This window comes from Mesoplodon densirostris, chromosome 12, assembly GCF_025265405.1.
Source record: "Mesoplodon densirostris isolate mMesDen1 chromosome 12, mMesDen1 primary haplotype, whole genome shotgun sequence".
In the NCBI taxonomy this organism is placed as follows: domain Eukaryota; kingdom Metazoa; phylum Chordata; class Mammalia; order Artiodactyla; family Ziphiidae; genus Mesoplodon; species Mesoplodon densirostris.
This window is the reverse complement of record NC_082672.1, coordinates 82,106,708-82,122,665: the sequence shown is the minus strand read 5'-3', so window position 1 is coordinate 82,122,665 and position 15,958 is coordinate 82,106,708. Positions and strand designations below refer to the sequence as shown.

Genomic DNA, 15,958 nt, shown 5'->3' with positions numbered 1-15,958 from the left:
ACTGCTTGCCGAGGTTCAGGTCCAGCCACTGTTTCTAGAATAACAAGGGTTTCTAGCGCCGTCTCCCCACTCACTCCCAAGGTGAAGGGATTTTGGTGCAGAGGAAACGAGTCAAAGCAGGTGGGAGCCCGAGTCAACTCAGAGACAGCTGGGCCCACCCGCGCTCGGGAGCCGGAGGTGGGGCGGGGAAGCGCCCTAGGCAGTCAACCAGAGACCAAGGCGGCGAGCGGCGTGCAGGGCGTGGCGAGTGCGGGATTGCACTGCCGGGCCGGAAACGGACCGGGGGCGGGGCCTGGATGGGGCGGGGCGGGGCCTGGATGCGGGTTGGCCAGGGGCATGGGGCGTGGGCGTGGGCGTGGGGCGTGGCCCGCCCAGGTACTTAACTTTCTGGCTGAGGCAACTGCCTACCCAGTCTAGGTCCCAGCTCCAAGCAGGGTTTTGTTTAGACGCCTTGAAGATGGGGAAGCTGCCGGAGCCGAACGACATCCCACCTTGGGTGGGGTCTCCCGAAGTCTTGAAGGAGCCCGAGGTGTTCCAGGTCCAGACGGGGCTTGTGGAAGCCGTGTTCGGTGAGTGAGCCCAGTCCTGACCCGGGTGCCCCGGCCCTCCTGGGCCCGAGCGCTCATCTTCTCACCTAAACAGGCCCCGACGGATCTCGAATCCCATTCGTCGAGCAGGTGGGCACAGTCATGCTCCAGATGAAGGGTCTGGAAACTTCGGACGTCGCCGAAGTCATGGTTTACGGCTCTTACTTGTGCAAGTTCCAGACCAAGTGGATGCTCCAGTCCGTGGCCTAGCGGCACCGCCAGCAGCACAAGCAGGTTGAGAGGCCTCATGAGCAGGTGCCCTGGGCCTGCCTGTGCAGGCGGCCTGGCTCCCTCCCCTGCAGCCCTCCTCACCCCTCCCTAACTATCCCCTCCGGGCAACCACCAACAGCACCTCGGCCAGCACACACCCGGGGAGGCCCCTGTGTCCAGGCTGTGCCCCAGACTCCTTGGCAGTGCCGGCCCTCGGTCCTAGGGACCCTGGAGTAAGGCTGTGAGAGGTGGCCGGGGCTGGCCTCCTGGGGCGGGGCCTCCCCACCCGCCCTGTTGGAATGAGCCCAGTAGGCCCCAGGTTCTGAGGTTCCCGAGAATCCCAGGCCCAGGACGCCTAGCTGGGAAGTCCCGGAAAGGAACCTTGGAAAGAGTCAGAGAAGTGTTCAGGCTCTTACCCTCTCCCCTCACACTGGGCTGCTGTGGCTTTCTGGTGCAGGGACGCTGCAACCTGAGGAAGCCACGACTTCGCTCGACCTAGCTCCGCGGATGAAGGGAAGCCAGTTTGCAGCCAGACCAACCGGTGGAGAGGGGGCTGCAGCCAGAGCTGCAGGGGGCCTGGTTCAAGCTCTGCGCCAGCCCGACAAGGAACACCCAGCGGGCTTCTGGTCCCTGCCTCTGCCTCTAAGTCCTCCTGTCCTTCCCCCCAAGGTTGCTAATTGCAGAATAAAACTGTAAGCGGTTTCTTGTTGTGTCTTGATGTGTAGTTGAGGTGTTGGAGATAACATCACAGGTGAGGTGGCCCTGGAGCTTAACCCTTAGTGAAACCCCGAAGGCTAGAAAGAGGTTCCGGAACCCAGGGGGAAAAGGGTCTGGAGAGAACAAGGAAAAGAGTCTAGGAGTCAAGTTCTGAGATGCAGCTCTGACCGAAAACTCAGGCAACCTAGGAGAGATGCGATCTTCTGGCAGTGAGGGTTTCATAGCCTTGTAAACTAAACTGGAGCCTGCTGTCTGGGTGGTCGTGTGCATCCAGCCTCCTGCTGCACAGTATGTAGGTCGCAGCGTGAGGAAAAGTCAGCCTCACAGATAGGTATACAGGAAAGGAGAGCCTCACACAGACCCCTTGTCATGGTCTCTGGAATTCTCCACCACACTTACAGAATTGCTGCCCTGGCCTCCGAAGGGTAAGTGGGATTAGGGTGGAGGGAGCATTACCATAGGTGGGGCTCACTCCTGAGGGTAGAGGGGCCATCAGAACGGGGGCTACAGTTTTCCCCAGTAGAGACCAGCCTGGTAGTTCACAAGCCGGAATGAATCCCCTCAGGGAGCTTTCTGGCCCTATGACCTTAGCCACATTCACCCTCCTACCCCGTGTCCCTGCTCAGGTTCTAAATTGAAGATAATAGCATCTGTCTCATGCGAAGTTGTGAGATTTACATAGGGTACTTAGAGTGAGCATCACACCAGAAACAAGTGTTGACTATCTTTTGGAGCAATTGAACAAAAATGGGGGAGAAAAACCAGCAAGGAGCCATTTTCTGCAGGGGGCATGTGGCCCGTCCATCAGACAGCCGTTCTCATTCTCACTCGGTAAATGAATGGCACCAGCATCTTGGGCCAGTCGTTCAGGCCCCAAACTAGAAGCCGTCCTTGATGCCTGACCACCCAAAAGGACTCCCTGCTCGAGCCCAGTCAGCTTGACTTCCAACCTGAGCCCCTCCTGCACCTGGACCCGGTCCAGCTGCCCACCCCACTCCGGCACCAACCTGCTTTGCCAGAACTACTGAAAGAGGCTCCTATCAGGCCTCAGGGGGCTCTCTTTTAGTCATCTCACAGTCGGCTCCTCTGCCAGACTTAATTCTTACAACGTTAATCAGACGGCCCCTCCTCCAAAATTCTCCAAAGTTTTCCAGCCAACCTAACCCAAGCTCCTGGCCCTGATGTAGAGCGCCCTGTGTAACGTGCCACCTGCCTGCATCTCTGCTGCACATCCGTATCCTTTAGCTGCCCCTCAAACAAACAGTCTTGTTACCACTTCAGGGCTTTTATTTTTGCTCTGTCAAGAACACTTTTCACTTGTTTTTATTAAATTTTTTGGCCACACCAGGTGGCTTGCAGGATCTTAGTTCCCCAACCAGGGATTGAACCCGTGCCCCCTGCAATGGAAGTGCGGAGTTCTAACCACTGGAACACCAGGGAATTCCCTCTCATTTTTTTGGAATGATTCTGTTCCCTTCCTCCCGGTGGTCCATGTTCCCTCCAGAGTTCCGCTCCTTCCCCACTGTCTCTGCTTGATCTACTTTAATTTTGTTCATGGCATTTTAAACATGACTGACAAGCTAACCGTTCGCCCCACTGGAATGTCAACTCTAGAAAAGCTGAGATTTAAAAAAAATAGACAGTATGTAATATTACATATTGAGAACAGTTTTCCAGGACAAGGACACCAGCTTGGCTGCTTGGGTTTGGATCTTGGCTTAGCCTCTTTAGCGATGGAACCATGAGCCTTGTGCTTTGGTTCCCCGTCTGTAATAGGATAAGATGTTTCGCATGCGTTATAGTGAGGATATCAAGCCTTAGAACAATGTCTGACACCATGGGCAGTCAGACGTGATTTCTTGAATGCATGAAGGACAGGCTGCAGGACTGGAGCTGGATTGCTCCCTCCCAGGCTTATGGAGGAGGGACTCCAGCCTCCAGCCCCTGTTCTCACATTGAAGGCTCAGGGAGGGGAGCTGGGAAGTCCTTTGTCAAGGACACTGTTTTCCTGCCTCCTGGAAATGCAGGATGGTGTGTGTGTTTCCTGGTGTCTTTGGAGGCCATACAGCGTTCAGGTCACCAGGAAGTAAAGGTACATTTTGGCATGCTATTGAAGTTCATTTGGAGGAGAGGAAGATACCCTATTGGCATCCTGACACCCTCTCTTCCAACCTTTGAGAATTGCACCAGCACTCTGGCCTGCAAGTCATGGATCACTCAGCCCAGCTCCTGCCCAGGATTTTGGAGGAGAAATCAGTCCCACCTTTCCCACATCCCCAAGAAATGATGATTGTTAAAACCATTGGCCCTCTGATTTTGAAGAACTAGACACACAGAAATGACTTTCCTCCTGTTTGGCGGGTCAGGAGGGACAGTTGGCTCAGCTCCGTGTGGAAAGAGGCCAAGAGTATCTACAAAGGTTGACCTGCCTTGCAGACTGGTTCCTTCCCGGTAAGAAGAGCTGATAGGCTCTCATGGGACAATCGTTGGGTGTCAAGATCGGAGGCTATTGCAGGGCCCAAGGTGCTACAGGTCAGGCAGGGGCTCGTGTTGGGATCAGGTGGGGTCTGGGCAGGGGGCCTCTCGGTTTCCAGGGAAGAGACTGCCTCCGATCCTGGTCACCTCAAGGGGATCCCTTGTGGCTTTGGGCACATTTTGAATGCAAGGGCATTGGCAAGATACTTCTGGATACCTGTTAACAGTTGCAACAGTTCCCTACAATCTCACCCAGGGACGCCTGCAAACTTTTTGTTTTTTCTGATCTGTTAGGTGAACAGTCTCCCTTTTGTACTTCTTGCTTGAGTCTCCTTATGGACGAACAGTTGTGGCCCCCAAATTAGCCTCAGCCAGGGCACCCTTTAAAGAATCAGTTGGCAGTGAATGATTGTGTGTGGGCATATAAACTGTAAAGTTATGAACCCCAATTTGGCAGTGTAGAGGGGGCATAAAAACTGCCCTTGCCCTTAAGTCTAGAAATTCCCTAAGGGCAGTGCTTCTAAATGTAGAAGACAGGTTTAGGTTAGTTAATCTGTGTCAAAAGTATCAAGCTTGGAAATTTAAGACTGTGCTATAAATTCCATGCATGCCCTGGACTGAAGATTTTTCAGCAATTAAAAAATAAATAAATAAATAAATAAATAAAATCCTAAGCAACACAAGACTTTGAGCAAATACATAGAAAAGTTTTGGAAATAGTAACCTGAACGTTAAAAAGAAATGGTTGTCTTGTGGTGGTCCTTTTTTTTTGAGTTTGAAGCTCTTGATCAATTTTCCACCAAGGGTAAGCGAAAGGGGAACACAACCACTGCAGAGGGTGTGGGTTCGATCCCTGGTGGGGAAAGTAAGATCCCACATGTTGCATGGTGCAGCCAAAAAAATAAAACTAAAAAGAAAAAAAAAGTCAAGGCACAGTTATATGTTTTTTTTTTTTGACGTAAGGCTGTACATCAAATGAGGTATTATTGAGAGTTTACACAATCCAGATCTAAAGGCCATGTGACTCCCTTATGGAGATCAAGAAGGAATGTTACCTTTTAAAGAGTTGTCCCAGTGATCTTGGGAGAATGTTGCTCTTTATGGTTGAGCGGGTATTTCTGCCAGTGGGGGAGCTCCGCTGATGCATATGGCTGATACACGATGCAGAGCAGAGGGGAGAGAGGAGGCCAAAGGGCACAGAAACTTTTTTGTGTTTAAATTTTTCTTGTCTTGTAATGAAATGCAAATTTCACTTCATAACAGGTAAGGTGCATCTCAACGGAATAATTCCAGTGAGCCCAGACTCTCACATCTTCTCATTCAGAAAAAAGCACTAATATCCTTAACTTGACATGTCTGTGTTTTGTTATTAGTGGTAGTCTTCTGATGCTCAGCTACATTTTTTTGTTTCCACAGAAACTCCTATATATCCTGTCTCCTCCAATACCTCTTTGGAGCAGTTTCTCAAAGCTACCTGAGAGGCTGTCTCCCGGGCTGTAGTTCTCATTTGCCCCAAATAAAACTTAACTCACACCTCTCACGTTGTGCATTTTCTTTTTTTCAGTCAACCAGAGAGGTAATCTGTTAGAAAGAGATGAGTCTACATTGACATATAATTAGCACTGAGAAAGTCCATAGTTTACATCAAGGTTCACTCTTGGTGTGTTTTTTTTTTTTGCGGTACGCGGGCCTCTCATTGTTGTGGCCTCTCCTGTTGCGGAGCACAGGTTCCGGACGCGCAGGCTCAATGGCCATGGCTCAGGGGCCTAGTCGCTCCGCGGCATGTGGGATCTTCCCATATCGGGGCACGAACCCCTGTCCTCTACATTGGCAGGCAGATTCTCAACCACTTTACCACCAGGGAAGCCCAGCAATCTGGTTTTTAAATGAATAAAACAAGTTTGTTTAGGGCCTGAAGACCGGACCACATAGTTTAGGCCACGTGAACTTCGAAATCTGGGTAGATTCAAAAGTTCCAGACTCAGGGGCTTCAAGGAACGTGAACCGTGGGGCACTTCAGAGCCCCCATCAGGACCCTGGAAGAAAATGAATATCGGAATCTCGTTTTCCTCTTTGTTAAGTGGCCGGAGCGACCCCTCAGTCCCCTGAAGTTGCAGGGGTCGCCCTGCAGTGAAGTCCCGGGGTCCGGCTCCCTTAGGCCAAGGCAAGACACACCCTCCTTTGGAACGGGGAAGGCAGGGATTCGATTTGGCAGCTGGGTGGCCGTCGCACCCCCAAACCTGTACTGCTTGCCGAGGTTGAGGTCCAGCCACTGTTTCTAGAATAACAAGGGTTTCTAGCACCGTCTCCCCACTCACTCCCAAGGTGAAGGGATTTTGGTGCAGAGGAAACGAGTCAAAGCAGGTGGGAGCCCGAGTCAACTCAGAGACAGCTGGGCCCACCCGCGCTCGGGAGCCGGAGGTGGGGCGGGGAAGCGCCCTAGGCAGTCAGACAGAGACCAAGGGGGCGCGCGGCGTGCAGGGCGTGGCGAGTGCGGGATTGCACTGCCGGGCCGGAAGCGGACCGGGGGCGGGGCCTGGATGGGGCGGGGCGGGGCCTGGATGCGGGTTGGCCAGGGGCATGGGGCGTGGGCGTGGGCGTGGGGCGTGGCCCGCCCAGGTACTTAACTTTCCGGCTGAGGCAACTGCCTACCCAGTCTAGGTCCCAGCTCCAAGCAGGGTTTTGTTTAGACGCCTTGAAGATGGGGAAGCTGCCGGAGCCGAACGACATCCCACCTTGGGTGGGGTCTCCCGAAGTCTTGAAGGAGCCCGAGGTGTTCCAGGTCCAGACGGGGCTTGTGGAAGCCGTGTTCGGTGAGTGAGCCCAGTCCTGACCCGGGTGCCCCGGCCCTCCTGGGCCCGAGCGCTCATCTTCTCACCTAAACAGGCCCCGACGGATCTCGAATCCCATTCGTCGAGCAGGTGGGCACAGTCATGCTCCAGATGAAGGGTCTGGAAACTTCGGACGTCGCCGAAGTCATGGTTTACGGCTCTTACTTGTGCAAGTTCCAGACCAAGTGGATGCTCCAGTCCGTGGCCTAGCGGCACCGCCAGCAGCACAAGCAGGTTGAGAGGCCTCATGAGCAGGTGCCCTGGACCTGCCTGTGCAGGCGGCCTGGCTCCCTCCCCTGCAGCCCTCCTCACCCCTCCCTAACTATCCCCTCCGGGCAACCACCAACAGCACCTCGGCCAGCACCCACCCGGGGAGGCCCCTGTGTCCAGGCTGTGCCCCAGACTCCTTGGCAGTGCCGGCCCTCGGTCCTAGGGACCCTGGAGTAAGGCTGTGAGAGGTGGCCGGGGCTGGCCTCCTGGGGCGGGGCCTCCCCACCCGCCATGTTGGAATGAGCCCAGTTGGCCTCAGGTTCTGAGGTTCCCGAGAATCCCAGGCCCAGGACGCCTAGCTGGGAAGTCCCGGAAAGGAACCCTGGAAAGAGTCAGAGAACTGTTCAGGGTCTTACCCTCTCCCCTCACACTGGGCTGCTGTGGCTTTCTGGTGCAGGGACGCTGCAACCTGAGGAAGCCACGACTTCGCTCGACCTAGCTCCTCGGATGAAGGGAAGCCAGTTTGCAGCCAGACCAACCGGTGGAGAGGGGGCTGCAGCCAGAGCTGCAGGGGGCCTGGTTCAAGCTCTGCGCAAGCCCGACAAGGAACACCCAGCGGGCTTCTGGTCCCTGCCTCTGCCTCTAAGTCCTCCTGTCCTTCCCCCCAAGGTTGCTAATTACAGAATAAAACTGTAAGCGGTTTCTTGTTGTGTCTTGCTGTGTAGTTGAGGTGTTGGAGATAACATCACAGGTGAGGTGGCCCTGGAGCTTAACCCTTAGTGAAACCCCGAAGGCTAGAAAGAGGTCCCGGAGCACAGGGGGAAAAAGGGTCTGGAGAGAACAAGGAAAAGAGTCTAGGAGTCAAGTTCTGAGATGCAGCTCTGACCGAAAACTCAGGCAACCTAGGAGAGATGCGATCTTCTAGCACTGAGGGTTTCATAGCCTTGTAAACTAAACTGGAGCCTGCTGTCTGGGTGGTCGTGTGCATCCAGCCTCCTGCTGCACAGTATGTAGGTCGCAGCGTGAGGCAAAGTCAGCCTCACAGATAGGTATACAGGAAAGGAGAGCCTCACACAGACCCCTTGTCATGGTCTCTGGAATTCTCCACCACACTTACAGAATTGCTGCGCTGGCCTCCGAAGGGTAAGTGGGATTAGGGTGGAGGGAGCATTACCATAGGTGGGGCTCACTCCTGAGGGTAGAGGGGCCATCAGAACGGGGGCTACAGTTTTCCCCAGTAGAGACCAGCCTGGTAGTTCACAAGCCGGAATGAATCCCCTCAGGGAGCTTTCTGGCCCTATGACCTTAGCCACATTCACCCTCCTACCCCCTGTCCCTGCTCAGGTTCTAAATTGAAGATAATAGCATCTGACCTCATGTGAAGTTGTGAGATTTACATAGGGTACTTAGAGTGAGCATCACACCAGAAACAAGTGTTGACTATCTTTTGGAGCAATTGAACAAAAATGGGGGAGAAAAACCAGCAAGGAGCCATTTTCTGCAGGAGGCATGTGGCCCGTCCTTCAGACAGCCGTTCTCGTTCTCGCTCAGTAAATGAATGGCACCAACATCTGGGCCAGTGGTTCAGGCCCCAAAGTAGAAGCCATCCTTGAGGCTTGCGCACCCAAAAGGACTCCCTGCTCGAGCCCAGTCAGCTTGACTTCCTACCTGAGCCCCTCCTGCACCTGGACCCGTTCCAGCTGCCCACCCCACCCCGGCACCAACCTGCCTTGCCAGAACTACTGAAAGAGGCTCCTATCAGGCCTCAGGGGGGTCTCTTTTAGTCATCTCACAGTCGGCTCCTCTGCCAGACTTAATTCTTACAAGGTTAATCAGATGGCCCCTCCTGCAAAAGGAACTCCAAAATTCTCCAAAGTTTTCCAGCCAACCTAACCCAAGCTCCTGGCCCTGACGTAGAACGCCCTGTGTAACGTGCCACCTGCCTGCATCTCTGCTGCACATCCGTATCCTTTAGCTGCCCCTCAAACAAACCGTCTTGTTACCACTTCAGGGTTTTTATTTTTTGCTCTTCTGCCAAGAACACTTCTCGCTTGTTTTAGTTATTTATTTATTTATTTTGCTGTACGCGGTCCTCTCATTGTTGTGGCCTCTCTCGTTGCGGAGCATCCGGACGCGCAGGCTCAGCGGCTATGGCTCCCGGGCCCAGCCACTCCGCGGCATGTGGGATCTTCCCGGACCAGGGCACAAACCTATTTCCCCTGCATCGGCAGGCGCACTCTCAACCACTGCACCACCACGGAGGCCCCTCACTTGTTTCCATTAAATTTTTTGGCCGCACCAGGTGGCTTGCAGGATCTTAGTTCCCCAACGAGGGATTGAACCCGTGCCCCCTGCAATGGAAGTGCGGAGTTCTAACCACTGGAACACCAGGGAATTCCCTCTCATTTTTTTGGAATGATTCTGTTCCCTTCCTCCCGGTGGTTCATGTTCCCTCGAGTTCCGCTCCTTTCCCACTGTCTCTGCTTGACCTACTTTAATTTTGTTCATGGCATTTTAAACATGACTGACAAGCTAACCTTTCGCCCCACTGGAATGTCAACTCTAGAAAAGTTGGGATTTAAAAAAAATAGTATGTAATATTACATATTGAGGACAGTTTTCTAAGAATAGGACGCCAGCTTGGCTGCTTGGGTTTGGATCTTGGCTTAGCCTCTTTAGCGATGGAACCATGAGCCTTGTTCTTTGGTTCCCCGTTGTAGTAGGATAAGATGTTTCGCATGCGTTATAGTGAGGATATCAAGCCTTAGAACAATGTCTGACACCATGGGCAGTCAGACGTGATTTCTTGAATGCATGAAGGACAGGCTGCAGGACTGGAGCTGGATTGCTCCCTCCCAGGCTTATAGAGGAGGGACTCCAGCCTCCAGCCCCTGTTCTCACATTGAAGGCTCCGTGAGGGGAGCTGGGAAGTCCTTTGTCAAGGACACTGTTTTCCTGCCTCCTGGAAATGCAGGATGGTGTGTGTGTTTCCTGGTGTCTTTGGAGGCCATACAGCCTTCAGGTCACCAGGAAGTAAAGGTACATTTTGGCATGCTATTGAAGTTCATTTGGAGGAGAGGAAGATACCCTATTGGCATCCTGACACCCTCTCTTCCAACCTTTGAGAATTGCACCAGCACTCTGGCCTGGAAGTCATGGACCACTCAGGACAGCTCCTGCCCAGAATTTTGGAGGAGAAATCAGTCCCACCTTTCCCACATCCCCAAGAAATGATGATTGTTAAAACCATTGGCCCTCTGATTTTGAAGAACTAGACACACAGAAATGACTTTCCTCCTGTTTGGAGGGTCAGGAGGGACAGTTGGCTCAGCTCCGTGTGGAAAGAGGCCAAGAGTATCTACAAAGGTTGACCTGCCTTGCAGACTGGTTCCTTCCCGGTAAGAAGAGCTGATAGGCTCTCATGGGACAATTGTTGGGTGTCAAGATCAGAGGCTATTGCAGGGCCCAAGATGCTACAGGTCAGGGAGGGGCTCGTGTTGGGATCAGGTGGGGTCTGGGCAGGGGGCATCTCGGTTTCCAGGGAAGAGACTGCCTCCGATTCTGGTCACCTCAAGGGGATCCCTTGTGGCTTTGGGCACATTTTGAATGCAAGGGCATTGGCAAGATACTTCTGGATACCTGTTAACAGTTGCAACAGTTCCCTACAATCTCACCCAGGGACACCTGCAAACTTTTTGTTTTTTCTGATCTGTTAGGTGAACAGTCTCCCTTTTGTACTTCTTGCTTGAGTCTCCTTATGGACGAACAGTTGTGGCCCCCAAATTAGCCTCAGCTAGTGCACCCTTTAAAGAATCAGTTGGCAGTGAATGATTGTGTGTGGACATATAAACTGTAAAGTTATGAACCCCAATTTGGCAGTGTAGAGGGGGCATAAAAAACTGCCCTTGCCCTTAAGTCTAGAAATTCCCTAAGGGCAGTGCTTCTAAATGTAGAAGACAGCTTTAGGTTGGTTAATGTGTGTCAAAAGTATCAAGCTTGGAAATTTAAGACTGTGCTATAAATTCCATGCATGCCCTGGACTGAAGATTTTTCAGCAATTAAAAAATAAATAAATAAATAAATAAATAAACAAATAAATAAATAAAAAAAATCCTAAGCAACACAAGACTTTGAGCAAATACATAGAAAAGTTTTGGAAATAGTAACCTGAACGTTAAAAAGAAATGGTTGTCTTGTGGTGGTCCTTTTTTTTTGAGTTTGAAGCTCTTGATCAATTTTCCACCAAGGGTAAGCGAAAGGGGAACACAACCACTGCAGAGGGTGTGGGTTCGATCCCTGGTGGGGAAAGTAAGATCCCACATGTTGCATGGTGCAGCCAAAAAAATAAAACTAAAAAGAAAAAAAAAGTCAAGGCACAGTTATATGTTTTTTTTTTTTTGACGTAAGGCTGTACATCAAATGAGGTATTATTGAGAGTTTACACAATCCAGATCTAAAGGCCATGTGACTCCCTTATGGAGATCAAGAAGGAATGTTACCTTTTAAAGAGTTGTCCCAGTGATCTTGGGAGAATGTTGCTCTTTATGGTTGAGCGGGTATTTCTGCCAGTGGGGGAGCTCCGCTGATGCATATGGCTGATACACGATGCAGAGCAGAGGGGAGAGAGGAGGCCAAAGGGCACAGAAACTTTTTTGTGTTTAAATTTTTCTTGTCTTGTAATGAAATGCAAATTTCACTTCATAACAGGTAAGGTGCATCTCAACGGAATAATTCCAGTGAGCCCAGACTCTCACATCTTCTCATTCAGAAAAAAGCACTAATATCCTTAACTTGACATGTCTGTGTTTTGTTATTAGTGGTAGTCTTCTGATGCTCAGCTACATTTTTTTGTTTCCACAGAAACTCCTATATATCCTGTCTCCTCCAATACCTCTTTGGAGCAGTTTCTCAAAGCTACCTGAGAGGCTGTCTCCCGGGCTGTAGTTCTCATTTGCCCCAAATAAAACTTAACTCACACCTCTCACGTTGTGCATTTTCTTTTTTTCAGTCAACCAGAGAGGTAATCTGTTAGAAAGAGATGAGTCTACATTGACATATAATTAGCACTGAGAAAGTCCATAGTTTACATCAAGGTTCACTCTTGGTGTGTTTTTTTTTTTTGCGGTACGCGGGCCTCTCATTGTTGTGGCCTCTCCTGTTGCGGAGCACAGGTTCCGGACGCGCAGGCTCAATGGCCATGGCTCAGGGGCCTAGTCGCTCCGCGGCATGTGGGATCTTCCCATATCGGGGCACGAACCCCTGTCCTCTACATTGGCAGGCAGATTCTCAACCACTTTACCACCAGGGAAGCCCAGCAATCTGGTTTTTAAATGAATAAAACAAGTTTGTTTAGGGCCTGAAGACCGGACCACATAGTTTAGGCCACGTGAACTTCGAAATCTGGGTAGATTCAAAAGTTCCAGACTCAGGGGCTTCAAGGAACGTGAACCGTGGGGCACTTCAGAGCCCCCATCAGGACCCTGGAAGAAAATGAATATCGGAATCTCGTTTTCCTCTTTGTTAAGTGGCCGGAGCGACCCCTCAGTCCCCTGAAGTTGCAGGGGTCGCCCTGCAGTGAAGTCCCGGGGTCCGGCTCCCTTAGGCCAAGGCAAGACACACCCTCCTTTGGAACGGGGAAGGCAGGGATTCGATTTGGCAGCTGGGTGGCCGTCGCACCCCCAAACCTGTACTGCTTGCCGAGGTTGAGGTCCAGCCACTGTTTCTAGAATAACAAGGGTTTCTAGCGCCGTCTCCCCACTCACTCCCAAGGTGAAGGGATTTTGGTGCAGAGGAAACGAGTCAAAGCAGGTGGGAGCCCGAGTCAACTCAGAGACAGCTGGGCCCAACCGCGCTCGGGAGCCGGAGGTGGGGCGGGGAAGCGCCCTAGGCAGTCAACCAGAGACCAAGGCGGCGCGCGGCGTGCACGGCGTGGCGAGTGCGGGATTGCACTGCCAGGCCGGAAGCGGACCGGGGGCGGGGCCTGGATGGGGCGGGGCGGGGCCTGGATGCGGGTTGGCCAGGGGCATGGGGCGTGGGCGTGGGCGTGGGGCGTGGCCCGCCCAGGTACTTAACTTTCCGGCTGAGGCAACTGCCTACCCAGTCTAGGTCCCAGCTCCAAGCAGGGTTTTGTTTAGACGCCTTGAAGATGGGGAAGCTGCCGGAGCCGAACGACATCCCACCTTGGGTGGGGTCTCCCGAAGTCTTGAAGGAGCCCGAGGTGTTCCAGGTCCAGACGGGGCTTGTGGAAGCCGTGTTCGGTGAGTGAGCCCAGTCCTGACCCGGGTGCCCCGGCCCTCCTGGGCCCGAGCGCTCATCTTCTCACCTAAACAGGCCCCGACGGATCTCGAATCCCATTCGTCGAGCAGGTGGGCACAGTCATGCTCCAGATGAAGGGTCTGGAAACTTCGGACGTCGCCGAAGTCATGGTTTACGGCTCTTACTTGTGCAAGTTCCAGACCAAGTGGATGCTCCAGTCCGTGGCCTAGCGGCACCGCCAGCAGCACAAGCAGGTTGAGAGGCCTCATGAGCAGGTGCCCTGGACCTGCCTGTGCAGGCGGCCTGGCTCCCTCCCCTGCAGCCCTCCTCACCCCTCCCTAACTATCCCCTCCGGGCAACCACCAACAGCACCTCGGCCAGCACCCACCCGGGGAGGCCCCTGTGTCCAGGCTGTGCCCCAGACTCCTTGGCAGTGCCGGCCCTCGGTCCTAGGGACCCTGGAGTAAGGCTGTGAGAGGTGGCCGGGGCTGGCCTCCTGGGGCGGGGCCTCCCCACCCGCCATGTTGGAATGAGCCCAGTTGGCCTCAGGTTCTGAGGTTCCCGAGAATCCCAGGCCCAGGACGCCTAGCTGGGAAGTCCCGGAAAGGAACCCTGGAAAGAGTCAGAGAACTGTTCAGGCTCTTACCCTCTCCCCTCACACTGTGCTGCTGTGGCTTTCTGGTGCAGGGACGCTGCAACCTGAGGAAGCCACGACTTCGCTCGACCTAGCTCCTCGGATGAAGGGAAGCCAGTTTGCAGCCAGACCAACCGGTGGAGAGGGGGCTGCAGCCAGAGCTGCAGGGGGCCTGGTTCAAGCTCTGCGCCAGCCCGACAAGGAACACCCAGCGGGCTTCTGGTCCCTGCCTCTGCCTCTAAGTCCTCCTGTCCTTCCCCCCAAGGTTGCTAATTGCAGAATAAAACTGTAAGCGGTTTCTTGTTGTGTCTTGCTGTGTAGTTGAGGTGTTGGAGATAACATCACAGGTGAGGTGGCCCTGGAGCTTAACCCTTAGTGAAACCCCGAAGGCTAGAAAGAGGTCCCGGAGCACAGGGGGAAAAAGGGTCTGGAGAGAACAAGGAAAAGAGTCTAGGAGTCAAGTTCTGAGATGCAGCTCTGACCGAAAACTCAGGCAACCTAGGAGAGATGCGATCTTCTAGCACTGAGGGTTTCATAGCCTTGTAAACTAAACTGGAGCCTGCTGTCTGGGTGGTCGTGTGCATCCAGCCTCCTGCTGCACAGTATGTAGGTCGCAGCGTGAGGCAAAGTCAGCCTCACAGATAGGTATACAGGAAAGGAGAGCCTCACACAGACCCCTTGTCATGGTCTCTGGAATTCTCCACCACACTTACAGAATTGCTGCGCTGGCCTCCGAAGGGTAAGTGGGATTAGGGTGGAGGGAGCATTACCATAGGTGGGGCTCACTCCTGAGGGTAGAGGGGCCATCAGAACGGGGGCTACAGTTTTCCCCAGTAGAGACCAGCCTGGTAGTTCACAAGCCGGAATGAATCCCCTCAGGGAGCTTTCTGGCCCTATGACCTTAGCCACATTCACCCTCCTACCCCCTGTCCCTGCTCAGGTTCTAAATTGAAGATAATAGCATCTGACCTCATGTGAAGTTGTGAGATTTACATAGGGTACTTAGAGTGAGCATCACACCAGAAACAAGTGTTGACTATCTTTTGGAGCAATTGAACAAAAATGGGGGAGAAAAACCAGCAAGGAGCCATTTTCTGCAGGAGGCATGTGGCCCGTCCTTCAGACAGCCGTTCTCGTTCTCGCTCAGTAAATGAATGGCACCAACATCTGGGCCAGTGGTTCAGGCCCCAAAGTAGAAGCCATCCTTGAGGCTTGCGCACCCAAAAGGACTCCCTGCTCGAGCCCAGTCAGCTTGACTTCCTACCTGAGCCCCTCCTGCACCTGGACCCGTTCCAGCTGCCCACCCCACCCCGGCACCAACCTGCCTTGCCAGAACTACTGAAAGAGGCTCCTATCAGGCCTCAGGGGGGTCTCTTTTAGTCATCTCACAGTCGGCTCCTCTGCCAGACTTAATTCTTACAAGGTTAATCAGATGGCCCCTCCTGCAAAAGGAACTCCAAAATTCTCCAAAGTTTTCCAGCCAACCTAACCCAAGCTCCTGGCCCTGACGTAGAACGCCCTGTGTAACGTGCCACCTGCCTGCATCTCTGCTGCACATCCGTATCCTTTAGCTGCCCCTCAAACAAACCGTCTTGTTACCACTTCAGGGTTTTTATTTTTTGCTCTTCTGCCAAGAACACTTCTCGCTTGTTTTAGTTATTTATTTATTTATTTTGCTGTACGCGGTCCTCTCATTGTTGTGGCCTCTCCCGTTGCGGAGCACAGGCTCCGGACGCGCAGGCTCAGCGGCTATGGCTCCCGGGCCCAGCCACTCCGCGGCATGTGGGATCTTCCCGGACCAGGGCACAAACCTATTTCCCCTGCATCGGCAGGCGCACTCTCAACCACTGCACCACCACGGAGGCCCCTCACTTGTTTCCATTAAATTTTTTGGCCACACCAGGTGGCTTGCAGGATCTTAGTTCCCCAACGAGGGATTGAACCCGTGCCCCCTGCAATGGAAGTGCGGAGTTCTAACCACTGGAACACCAGGGAATTCCCTCTCATTTTTTTGGAATGATTCTGTTCCCTTCCTCCCG

At 53.1% G+C, this 15,958-nt stretch overlaps 3 protein-coding genes across 3 annotated transcripts; all 3 read left to right on the top strand.

The window, feature by feature from the left end:
- The first annotated feature begins 457 nt into the window (after positions 1-457).
- Positions 458-1,311, top strand: LOC132500380 (developmental pluripotency-associated 5 protein-like). The gene is made up of 3 exons (XM_060115391.1): positions 458-569; positions 643-842; positions 1,255-1,311. The coding sequence occupies exons 1-2, from the start codon at positions 458-460 to the stop codon at positions 795-797; spliced, it is 267 nt and encodes an 88-aa protein (XP_059971374.1). The 3' UTR covers positions 798-842; positions 1,255-1,311.
- A 5,379-nt stretch (positions 1,312-6,690) lies between these two features.
- On the top strand, positions 6,691-7,030 carry LOC132500411 (developmental pluripotency-associated 5 protein-like). The gene is made up of 2 exons (XM_060115408.1): positions 6,691-6,802; positions 6,876-7,030. Exons 1-2 carry the CDS (start codon positions 6,691-6,693, stop codon positions 7,028-7,030), a joined length of 267 nt encoding a protein of 88 aa, XP_059971391.1.
- A 6,145-nt stretch (positions 7,031-13,175) lies between these two features.
- Positions 13,176-13,515, top strand: LOC132500413 (developmental pluripotency-associated 5 protein-like). The gene is made up of 2 exons (XM_060115411.1): positions 13,176-13,287; positions 13,361-13,515. Exons 1-2 carry the CDS (start codon positions 13,176-13,178, stop codon positions 13,513-13,515), a joined length of 267 nt encoding a protein of 88 aa, XP_059971394.1.
- The last annotated feature ends 2,443 nt before the right edge of the window (positions 13,516-15,958 follow it).